At 43.5% G+C, this 12,276-nt stretch overlaps 1 protein-coding gene across 1 annotated transcript in view; it reads left to right on the forward strand.

Moving 5' to 3' along the window:
• The first annotated feature begins 722 nt into the window (after positions 1-722).
• LAMB1 (laminin subunit beta 1) overlaps positions 723-12,276 on the forward strand; it is a 61,805-nt gene continuing 50,251 nt past the window's right edge. Inside the window, exons 1-4 of the mRNA XM_033162936.1 lie at positions 723-849; positions 946-1,048; positions 4,344-4,516; positions 9,853-9,988. Of these exons, the coding sequence (XP_033018827.1) occupies positions 1,012-1,048; positions 4,344-4,516; positions 9,853-9,988 (346 nt within the window). The 5' untranslated portion in view covers positions 723-849; positions 946-1,011. The remainder of the gene's footprint in view (positions 850-945; positions 1,049-4,343; positions 4,517-9,852; positions 9,989-12,276) is intronic.

The raw sequence follows: 12,276 nt of genomic DNA on the forward strand, positions 1-12,276 counted from the left end.
CACTGATAGTTACTATAGACAACTATGACTTACATGGCAGACCAACACGGCTACCCACCTGTAACTGGAACTATGGAAGGCACCACATATGACTTACATGGAACCATTTTGTCTATCAATAGCTTTCACATATTTTTTGGTAAGAGGAAACATCTTGTTTCACTTATATCGGTAAACTACTACTAACACAGAGGTTTTTCTGGGGGGGTGGGAATCAGCGATTGAAACGGCATCGTTTAAGGAAATTTCTGATGGAATTGTTAACATTTTAAAATGCTTCTAGGTCCCAGTCGGTGTGGAATACAAAATCATATTTGATCCAAGTACATCCAGATGTTTTGTGACTAGTATTTCATTTCTTCACAGCATCCCTGCGAGGCAGGTTAGAGCAGCAACTGACCCAGGGTCGCCAAGTGAGTGGGAATTTGAAACCTGGTCCTCTTAGGGTCGTGCTCCCAAACGCTAACCGATAACCCAAAACTCTCATTGCCTTCTAGAGTTCTGAAGGTCCCTCTGCTACAGCCATGAACCAACCGATGAGCATACCAAAGTCAAGTCCCGAGTCTAAATATTTGCAGCAGAAATAACCTGAAGGCGCTAAGCTCTTCTTTGCCCGACTGTAAAGTAAACAACTGTCATAATGGTGCTTCGGCGCGGAGACAAAGGACAGAAGTTCCTGTGCAACCCTCGAGGGTCTCTTTGCAGGATCCCTGCCTGGATAGCAGCCTCACCGACCCTCCCTCTAGCGCCTGCGTAGTGGAGCCTCCCTCTCTCTAGGGCAAGCGGAGATTCCTTTCTCCCAGTGTCAGATTTGCATCCCGGCTGGAAGGAAGGAAGGAACAGAAAAGGGTAAGGATACCAAACTGCGGTGCCTTGCTTGCTGCCTTTCCTGTGGGAGATAAAAAAACCCTGCAACTTACTCCTTTTTCTTCTCCCCTTTTGTAGAAAGAAAGGTGAAATCCGGGTGGCTGTTTTGTTCTCCTCTTTTTCTTTCCTGGCAGGAGTAATGAGATGGGGCTTCTCCAGGTGCATCTTTGCTGTTTCCTAGGTAATTAAGCATTATTGTTTCGTGTTGTTATAAACTGCCTTATTGTTTTAAGCAGTCGGTGTGTTCCGTGTTTCCCCAAGCTGAGAAGAACTTCGTTAGCCCCGGAGCAGAACTTTTGTTTTTCATTCAAACCATCCCGTTTTAACAAATTTCAGATGTGCGGCAGCAGCACGAACTTTTGCAAGCGATGGCATTTGCTCAAGTACTTAGAAAACTCCCTTGTTGCAATTTAACCATCACCCCCCCCCCCACTCCTCCGGTTTCCCGCTACCCTTATCTCTTTCCCTTCCTCTCCCTAGAGATTGCAAGCTCATTGCGGGCACAGACCGTTTTTCAAGCTACATCCGCCTTTATGTTACTCATGTCTTATGAACGATCAAGCGGGCTGTTTCCTCCGAAAGTTCCTTGCAGCTGTAAGGATTAGCTGGAAGTTGGGGGCATTTGCATAGCTAAGGCTGCAATCCTGCGCCCACTTACATGGGAGCAAGCCAGACTTACTTTCGAGGAAGTGCGCGTGGGATCCGCTGGCAATCAAGAGTTGGAGAATTGGAAAAGGGACCCTAAGGGTCATGTAGTCCAACCCCCCCCCTGCAATGCAGGAATGCGCGTTGATGTGAGAGTACGTTTTACGGAACCTCGTGGGTTTATTTCCGCGTAAACCTGCATAGGATGAGACTGCAAATAGGCTCAGGATGTAAAGCTGAAGTTCCAACTCCCACATGGGAGTAAGTCCCATTGAATCCACTAGGGCAGCAGCCCCAAACTCGGCCCTCCATATGTTTTGGGACTACAATTCCCATCATCCCTGACCACTGGTCCTGTTAGCTAGGGATGATGGGAGCTGTAGTCCCAAAACATCTGGAGGGCCGAGCTTGGGGGTGCCTGCACTAGGGCTTACTTCCGATAGGATGGCACTGTATAAGGCTTCGATCCTGTGCGCACTCTTCATGGTGCAAGTCCCATCGAACACAGTGGCATTTACTTCCGAGTAAACGGGCATCGGACTGCGCTTTACATAAGTTAATACTATGTTGCGATTTTTTTGCCTGCATTTGCGCAGTGACTCTGTCCTGAAAGATGCTAAGAACCGATTTTTAAAAGTAGGCTAGCGTGTGAACATTTCAGGCAAACTCAGACCTTTAAAAGAATCCCCACAACGGACACGCTGAGACAGATCCACACGTTTGGGGAGTGCAGAAAAGTCCCCAGTTGTTTTTTATTTTGATTATACATTTTGTGGTTTTATATTTTGATTTTGTTCTGTGTACCGGTATGGGGCGGGGTGTGTGTGTGACCCAACCCAGTTTATGCCGCGATTCCTATACATCCCAGGCTGCAAACCCCATTGAAAGCAATTTGGGTCGCGTTCCTTGAGTATCAGCTTGCTTCGTTAGCTTGCAGTCGTGTAGACAAGGGCGAACCCTGGGACTCCAAAACCCCGCGGAACTCAGTAAGGAGGAGGACGCCCGTTGGCGCGTTCGTGAGAACGGCGCCGACACCCGAGTCGTGGGGAAACGCAAACGCCTCGTCTGCTGCTCAAACCCTTGTTAGCAAAGTGAAATGATGCCCTGGTGGTGCTTGGAACCACTTCAGCCTCCAGAAACCCTGTGTGTGTGCGCGCGAGTGCGCACACCCACATCCTGCCAAAGCGCATTCCTAGTCAGGTCTACTCGGAAGTAAGGCCCGCCGCGGCGTGCTTGCTCCCAAGAGGCCTTGGCTTTCCCCTCCGCCTTCGCGCTCTTCTTCGCCGCCGCGCCTGGTTTGCGTGCGCTCAGCTCCCCAGAGGGAGAAACGGCCCGGCGTGGATTTGGGAAGAGTCGTCGCCTGGCGCCATATGGCTTTGCTTGCCCGCTTGTTCTCCGCCGCTGGACGAGGAGAGGAGGGAATGGCGCCGGCTCCGTGAGGGGAAAATTGGCGGGAACTTCCCCCTCCGCGAGCCGCGTTTTCCCCTCAGCCTCGTGGCTCCTTCCAATGCCTTCTCTGGAGTAGGGTTGGCCTCACGACCCTCCAGTTACAGTATTTATATTCCTATCCCACTCCTTCCTCCAAGGTTGCCTTCCCTGCTCTCCATATCGTCTTCAGGACAACCCTGTGACTTTGGTCATCGTGTCTACAGAGTGAGGACAAAAATGTGGCCCTCTCCGAATATTTCATATTTATTATTCAGGGTGGTGCTGGTGCAGACGGTTTTACTCTCTCTCTCTCTCACTCTCTGCATTGAGCGGAGAGGGCACAATATGGAGAAGATCCCGTTTGGGGGGCACCAAGTTTTGGCCTCGCACAGTGTTACAAAAAATGGCCAAACTTATTTTCGCAACAGTTCCTTTGGGAATGGAGTTTGTTGAAGCACCTTGCCCCCTCGCCTTTTGCGCATGCTCTCAAGGGCGCTGTTTTTGTGCCTCTGGCTCACACCCAGTGCGGGCGAACCGCTCTCGCCACCCTAAAAGCAGCGTTGGCTGTGGGGCAGGTTAGGCAGAGAAATGGCGGCTGAGCCAAGGCCACCCAGTGAGCGTCGTGACTGAAAGGGGATTTGAACCCTGGTCCCCCAGGTCCTGGTTCGGGTTTCTTTTAAACAACCACGCAGACTCTCCAAATTTAGTCTCATTGGTTTCGAGGAGCTTTCTCCTTGTTGAGAAGTGTGCAAGTCTGCAGCCTTTATGGGTTGTGCATGTGCAAGCTTGGTACAACTGGCCCAGCGGCTAGGATTCAGTCTAAAAACAGAACTCTTATGTACGTTTACATAGAAGTATATTCATTTGACGTGCATCTCATTGTTCGTCCAAGGTTCAAGGCAGCATATAAGCTTTCTATCTTTCCAACAAGAGATTGAAGAAAGAATCCCTGGTCTAAGGCCCCTTGGTCACATTCACACCAGTCATATTACTTTAACAGTAATGGTTTCTCCCAAAGAATCCTGGGAATTTTGTATTTAACTTCTCACAGAGCTGCCATCTTTAGCGCCCTTAACAAACAACAGTTCTCTGGTTAAATAACCATAGAATCCAGAATGCTTTTATTCTAATCTGGGACAGGAATCTGTGGCTATCCGCTGCTCACTTGCAAGTTCACAAAAGCATCGACAGAGATTGCTTATCCTTCAAGCAAGAAAATGACACAACTACATAGGGTTTAGTTTCTATCCCTTACTATTGTTAGCATCAACACATTTATGAAATTGCCATCTAGCAATTACCCCGTGTGTAATGTGATTCTAATCATGGCATCCACCACTGAAACATTTCCTCTTCCATATGCTGATCCGCTCCTGGCCCTTGCTTCTTCTTCCCATTTTTAGGCCTTTGGACCATTGCAGTAGCTCAGGAACCAGAATTCAGCTATGGATGTGCGGAGGGGAGCTGCTATCCAGCCACAGGAGACTTGCTGATTGGCCGGGCTGACAAGCTAACTGTCACTTCCACATGTGGGCTTCAAAAGCCTGAGCCATACTGCATTGTGAGCCACCTCCAGGTAAGTTTTTGCAGAAGAAGACTGTCTCAGAGCACATAGGAATTCGGTTGAGTGTAATTGAAGAGCAATTGATCATATCAGTCCTTGGTCTTCCTCTTCCCCCTCCCCCCCTTAGCTGACCAAGCAGCCCCACACCCTCTCTAGATAAGTAGAAACATCTGGTGCTGTCCAGAGCTTTGAGAGGAAGCAGACACCATCCCCCTGGCTCAGATTTGTTTGTACAGTTGCATGTGTCCTGCTGTTTCCTGCTTTTGTTTGTTTTTGCTCCCTGAATGCACTGAACCACCTTCTCCCAGGATCATTAGGAGCATGAGCCCTTCTTTCCCGCAGTCCTAGCTGTGACACCAACAAAAATTCTTATCTCAAACTTCTGGGAATTCAGTCCAAAAACGCAGATAAATCCCAGGGCTCTTAGTTTTAACAAAATATCTATGTCATTGGGCATGTCTGCATGGGAAGTTACCCCATTTCTGATTCAGCTTTTTTCAGTGCTGAAGTGAAGTCACATCAGGAAGAAGCAAATGATTAGGGTGGGGGATCCCATTTTTTAATTGTGTTTCAAGTCATTTGGATAATGCTGGCCTAAGATATTTTGATGCCCCAAAGTTAAACAAAAAACAAAATACCACCACCAACATCAACAATCTTATACTTAAAAGCCACGTGTGTCCTGCAGACAGAGTAGCTACAGTTTGGGAAAATCAGTTACATGGGCTCCTTGAACGGATAGTTCTCACTATCTATGTTCAGGCTGCGTTCCTATACACTTACAAGGGAGCAAATCCCATAGAACACATTAGGATTACTCTTGATTAAATATTCATAGGATTGTGCTGTCTACTTACACTGAGATTAGTATTGAGACCACACTGATGTTAATGGCTACTAATTTCCCTCAAACTAGCATTTATAGTTCATATTCTGCATACTGATAAGATGGTTCTGATAACTAGCCATACCTTTGTGTGTGGGGGTGGCATTTCTGCATCAGTGTCAAATTTCTCTTCTGTAGTTCTGGTCACAATTAAGCAGGTCTTAATTCCCAATGAATTATAAGTACATGCAAAATTTCAGCTGAAGTTACTTGTTCTTAAACTATAATTGTTTATAGACAAGGAATGTTAATGGTTAATGCATTTTTGTGTAATGTGTCCAGATATATTAATAAAAACATTCAGTTGATTGTACTACCCCCAGCATGATATATGAGAGCTGTCTAGACTACTTCCTTCATTTACAGTCTCTAGAAAGATATATAGCTAAAATTCTAGCAATTTCAGTGTGATTGTAGATATACACTGAGGAAATACAGTTAAGCAAACAAGGTCTAAGCAGTACATTGTTAAATAACCCATTATTTTCCCAGAGCATTTTTCAAATATAAAACAAATTTTGTCAAAAAGAAAATGAAATGTACTTTGAGTAAACAAATAGAAAGTTATATATATATATATATATAAACTTAGTAAGTATTTTCTTAAATAAAAAAGATAAAGTAGCAGAGTAGTTTTTAATCTGAATTATGGGGAAAAGCTATATCCAGTTTTGGAAGACTCAACCCTTAGGGATGATGGTGAAAATGTTTCTGGTTATGCAGGTGAGAACAGGGCAATGAGCATATGGAAAGTAAAGATATCTATTTGAAGAAACCAATAATTGTAAGAGGAAGTTATAAACAAAAAGGGAGTTGGTGTATTGGTGATTATATGCAATACTAGAAGCCTACAAGCCAATCTGGGGAAGAGGAAGTGCTCAGGTTGAAAAGAGAACACGGATAATACTGAGTATATGAGAATCATGTTATTGTGAGATAAAGAAAGAAATCGGGAATAATCAAGACAGAAAGGGTTTGCAGTAATGAGTGACTTCAAATACCTTCACAGTGACCATGCAAAATAGATGTGCAAAATAGATGTTCATGTTGCAAGAAACAGGCAAACTTTCTTGATAGCACAAATACCTGTAGCTGTGCCTTGGAATGTACTCTAATGGCATCCGGTGCTCCCTCAAAGGTTGGATACAAGTCTACCCACTCTGCCATTTCACTCCCACCAGCAGAATATAGCTAGTCAGGGAGCACAGACCACAGAAAATATGTTAATCTAAGATTTATAGCTATTGGTCATGCTTATAAATTCCTTGCCATCCACACATGATATTAGGCCACCACAGATCAATACAACGCAGACTGCACCTGTACCACAATCAGCAAAAAAGGAATTAACTTGTCTTGACAGCAGATAACTCAAGGAAAAAATACAGAATTATATGCACATAATTAAATATGCAGGATATATCCAAGAAAACATTCACACGTTTTAGAGATAGAGAACATCAGATGGGATAGTGGTTTTCTTATAACCACTAGGATAAGTTCATGACAATGTTGAGACTCATGGGATTTGGCCCATCACTTTTAATAGAGAGAAGTGCAGTTAGGAAACTAACTGGGTCAGATGCATTCTCATGGGTCTGGTTTGTCAACAAAAAGACCAACATGTTCTCTCCTACCCAATACCTTTTTGCTGCTGCCCCTGCATTCGTTATAAATTTCTGTCTAGGGGATTTATATTGACAGCACTGCAATGCAATATGCCACATTGGTTTCCATAGCTGATTGTTGACAATGACATCAGTGCTCCTTCAGGAGAATCCTTCTGAACCATCCTAACATAACTGCGGAGGGGAGGCTAATCAATAAAGCAAACCAATTACCCTCCAGTCTCCAGCGAATAACTGGATCATAAAATCTGTCTCATCGCATAACTAAAACCAGCAGACAGTAATTTGGACAGGACCCATCACCACATAGGAAGCACAGCAGTGGCGGACTTGGGCACTATGACACTCTGCGCAAGGCCAAAATTTGCCCCTCCCCCCGTCTTCACGCAGCCTTCCCAAAGGTGGGTAAGAAGGTACCTGGCTTTGGGAAGGAGACAGTAGGACCCCAGGACCCTTTCAGAGCCTCACGTCTCCTTCCCAAATAATTTTTAAAAAAATATTTAGATTTATTGTTTGTGTTTCTAGTTGTATCTCTTAATTTATGCTAATGCATAAAGGTGGGACATAAAATAAAATTTAAAAGTAGTGCTTATTCAGAATTATACACTTTTAAATACATTCCAAGATGCTGCTACTGATCTATAACCATTTGCAATTAGGTCATTCTGTAAGAGACACTGAGTCAGACTGACAATGTCAAGGCATCCAGGAATGAAGTATCACTCTGGTAGACTGCCCAGTATCTTCCGAATGACAGTTTCATGCTAGGCAGAAAAAGCACAAGCTAGTAAAAGCACTTCAAAGGAAACACAGACTTCAAAGCAATCAAACCGTTTAAATTATTCTACAACTTTGTTCTACAATTATTCTACAACTTAGCATGTTTGTCTTTACTTCTGCTCTCTGAGTACATTCACATGTAAAGCTAAACCATGGTTTTCCACTATGCAGACAAACCTTAAAGCTTTGGCAAGGTGGCAGACTACCAAGCTCACCCCCTTCCCCCTCTCTTCTTCCCACGCGTCTGGGAGAAGGAACATTTCAGTTCCTTTGAATCTCAGCTTAGTGCTATGAATGCAGCAGAAATTCTGCTTTAAATTCTGATCAGTTTCAAGATAAGCCAGCTTCAATCCATGTGTTATAAAGCTGATTTATTAAACTAGCCATATTTTGTTTTGAACCGGGATTTCTGTTTCATGCATAATGCTAAGCCAAGATTTAAAGAAACCAAAACTGATAACAATCTCAGCAGGAAGGAGCCAGGCGCTTTGCTTCAAATCACTGAGGCTCATCAGTGTAGTGCTAAGCCAGCCAGGTAGCCAACAGGCTGCCCTTAAGATATTTTGGTCTCAAAATCCCACAACAGCCTCAGTCAGCAGCATGGCCAATGGTCAAGGAAGATGGGAGTTGTAGTTCACAACACCTGGAAGTCAGCATGTTGACTACCCCTGCACTAAACCACAGTTTAGCATTACATGTGAACAAGCCCTTTGCCTTCCAATCAGCATGGCAGATGGAACCAATTAACTACTAGATTTTATATTTTCAAAACTGGGGAAACAACCCATTATCTTTTCTTTGTCTCAATAGCCCTTCGTGCCTTCTGTGATCTGTCTTGCACCTGGTGAGGCTAATCTAAAGACATATATGCAACTTATCCTGCAGTTCTTCTTTGACTATTAGAAGCTACAAAATTTGGTCCAACGACATGCCCACCTTTTCCTCTGCCCTCCTCTACCCCCTTTTTAATTAACATTCTGTTCTGCTCAAAAACTCTCATAATATGGTGTTTTTGGTAGACCCTAATAAAGGCTTTCACATCTTGTGGCTTTTGGATCCCTCCCCACCCTGCAAAGCAATCGATCACTGGAGTCTCTCAAGTGACTCAGTGATGCTGAACCAGACATTCAGAGATTGCTCCTCCATCACCCCACCCCCATGTTAAGATAAGTACAATAGTATGAAGCAACCATCCATTGCGCTAGAGCACAGTGACTGTCCATGTAAAAGAAAGAGGCATGCAAGGGTATTTATCTTTAGTCCTATGCATATCCTGGTATCAGGCTCAGACAGTAGCAGAAGCGAGATAAGAGAACAATAAAGTTGAGTCGACTGAGTGCCTGTTTCCAGGAATGCTTGCAGAACTCGTATGCAAATCGCTCAGATAAATATGCTATAAATACTTTTTTATAACTATTTTGAGCCCCCAGCAAGTTGAACTTAATGTGAATCCTTCCCTTGATGTGACCCTAGACTTTATTCTGAATGGTGCTCAGGATCTGGTGCAAGTATTGTCAGATGGATTTTGAGACGTGATCACAATGCTATCAAATGCAACATATATGTCTGTGACAAAATCCCCAGAGAGTTCCAACATTTGATTTCAAAAGCAGAAATGAGATTAAAAGAAAGTCAGAAGCAAGAGTTAGAATGATGAAATATATTCAGGAAACTTGCAGGTTCTTTAAAACCCTAGTAAGAGAAGCTCAGATAGAATTAATACCATCAATTAGGAAAGGTTCCAGAAAATCCAAGAGCATGTCAAAAGGCAAGATGGGGATTTCCAAAAATGGAAGTCTTGCCCATACAAAACGCAAGCTCTGGTTAAACAAATAGAAGTCGACTACAAGACAAGATGAAAAATGGCCAAAATTACCCTCTGTCTTTGAATAAGGCATCGGATTCAAGTCAGAAGAGAAGTACAGCTGCCCTTCCCTTTCATGTGCTGCTGTTGACTGTAAGGATAAGTGCAGCATAGTTGTGAATTGGGTGGTTGGTGGAATTTAGGGGAAGACAGTGACTTCTGCAAGATTGATCTGTCTTGTTTGCTTCAGGAGGATAAAAAGTGTTTCACCTGCTCTTCGCGGGACCCATTCCATGAGACACTCAATCCTGACAGCCATCGTATTGAAAATGTGGTCACTACCTTTGCTCCAAACCGTCTTAAGTTATGGTGGCAGTCAGAAAATGGTAAGCTGTTTATGCGGGAAGAATTTCCCCAACACTTAATTGGTTGCCCTTAGTTGATCTTAAAACGTTGCTTTGTATTCATAATCATCTATTGTATACAGCTGTTTGCCTTGTAATTACTTCTGCTTCATAGTTTGTGTGTGTATGTGTATGTGTGTGTGTAAAACGATATCCTTTAATTAGAGGTTGTTGTTTTTGCAGGCAACGTCTCAAAATGCTTGGAAGGCAGGAATTAATAGTTCCAATTATCTAGTTATTTTAAAAAGGAGAAATTTTCACATATTGCCCTTAATCTTTTTCTCCTTGAAGATCAGAATGAGGCATATGAGGAAATGTTTCATCAGGAATAATCCTAGGCAGTTCCGTGATTGGTTGTGAAACTCCTAAGATTTTAGTTTATGCAAAGTTTCTTTTATGAACAAATACAAGTATATTATTGATTTCAGTGAAACTTACTTATAAGTAAGTACTCTTAAGCACAACTCTTCCTTAGATTACACAGGAAAAATCATTAAGAATTAAGTAACTTGAGCTCTCTGTCTTCAGTATTTTCCATTTGGTATTCTAAACAGCCGTAATATAATTTTATTGTTATAAACTTGGCAGCAGCAGCGCATAAATGTTTTGACTTAAAAGTTCACACAAGTATCCCTCAGAAATAAATAACACATGGTTCTTCTTGCTTGGTTTGTTTGTTGTTGTTTTTGCATTAGACCAGGCTCTAGTAAGGTCATTTATAATGATTGTTGTTTAAAATCTTGAGTGTACAGTTCTTTCCTTTCTTCTTGTGTCTGTCTCCTGTACTTAAAAGGATACACAGGCTTACATTTTTTGGCAGAGGGAGATCAAACTTCTGCCATTGGCTGAGAAAAACTAGAAACTTATTTAGGCTTTGTAAGGAACACGGGTGGCGCTGTGATCAGAAGGTCGGCGGTTCAAATCCCCGCGACGGGGTGATCTCCCATTTCTCGGTCCGTGCTTCTGCTAACTTAGCAGTTCAAAAGCACGTCAAAGTGCAAGTAGATAAATAGGTACCGCTCCGGAGGGAAGGTAAACGGCGTTTCCATGTGCTGCTCTGGTTCATCAGAAGCGGCTTAGTCATGCTGGCCACATGACCCAGAAGCTGTACGCTAGCGCCCTCGGCCTGTAAAGCGAGGAGAGTGCCACAACCACAGAGTCGTCCGTGACTGGACCTAACGGTCAGGGGTCCCTTTACCATTACAGTGGTACCTTGGGTTGCGCACTCAATTCGTTCCAGGGTGCCGCAACCTGGGCGGTGCTTTCACGCATGTGCAAAAGCGCGGTATCGCGCTTCTGCGCATGCTCAGACATGCGCATAAGCATCCGTGCTCCGTGTTGCACTTCCGGGTTAGCGGAGTACACAACCCGAATGTACACAACACGGAGCGTGTGCAAACCGGGGTATGACTATACCTTTAAGCTGCAGGCAGCAGCATCTCCGAACATGGTGTGGCTACATTGGCTGAAGGCAGCACCATAAAGGGGAAGGTGGAGGCAAGTAAATCAGACAAACCAATCCTTCCTTCTCAGTGCTATGGCCAAGTGGGCATATTATACCCTGTTTTCCCCAGCTGCCTCTATGAAAGAATCCTTTAACATTTTAGACTTTAACTGGCCCAACCTATTCCATACACTGGGAAGAATGGAATGTCACTTGGGTGCAGGGTGAATGACAAGGCCTCAGACCACATTTTTCCAGAACAAACAAGGTGTTAACTGGGGTCTTCCTCAGTGTGTTCCCTCTGAGAGAGATTTAGAAGGTGGTGACAAGGGAAGAGGGCCTTTTCAGTTGTGACTCTTTGGTTGTCAAATATTCATCCCAGTGAGACACACCTGTCCCAGATATTTGACAAGTTTAAGATGATTGGTTGTGTGTTGATGCTATGGTTTTTTTTGCTGATGTTTTTGCAGCTGTTTTATTGCACCTCTTTTACAGACTGTTTTTTTTAAAATTCCAGCAGGCATTTTAACTGAAATCTGATTTTACAGTTTTAACTAATTTCTGCCTTTTTCATATTGTATTTCTTGTGTACTGCTTAGAGACAACTATAATTAAGTGGTAATATAGACTTCCTACATAACAAACAAACAAACAAACAAAGCACGCCTTTCTGGCCATAGCAGTGAACTTTGGTATACCATAGTTAGTTATTGCTGTTTAATCATATAAAGCATTCTATACCAAGTTTAGTATTCTGTGATATTCAGGCATAGTATTCTAATGTTCTCCTGCCAACCTAGCAGTTCAAAAGCACACAGTGCAAGTA

This window comes from Lacerta agilis, chromosome 10 (assembly GCF_009819535.1).
Source record: "Lacerta agilis isolate rLacAgi1 chromosome 10, rLacAgi1.pri, whole genome shotgun sequence".
In the NCBI taxonomy this organism is placed as follows: Eukaryota; Metazoa; Chordata; class Lepidosauria; order Squamata; family Lacertidae; genus Lacerta; species Lacerta agilis.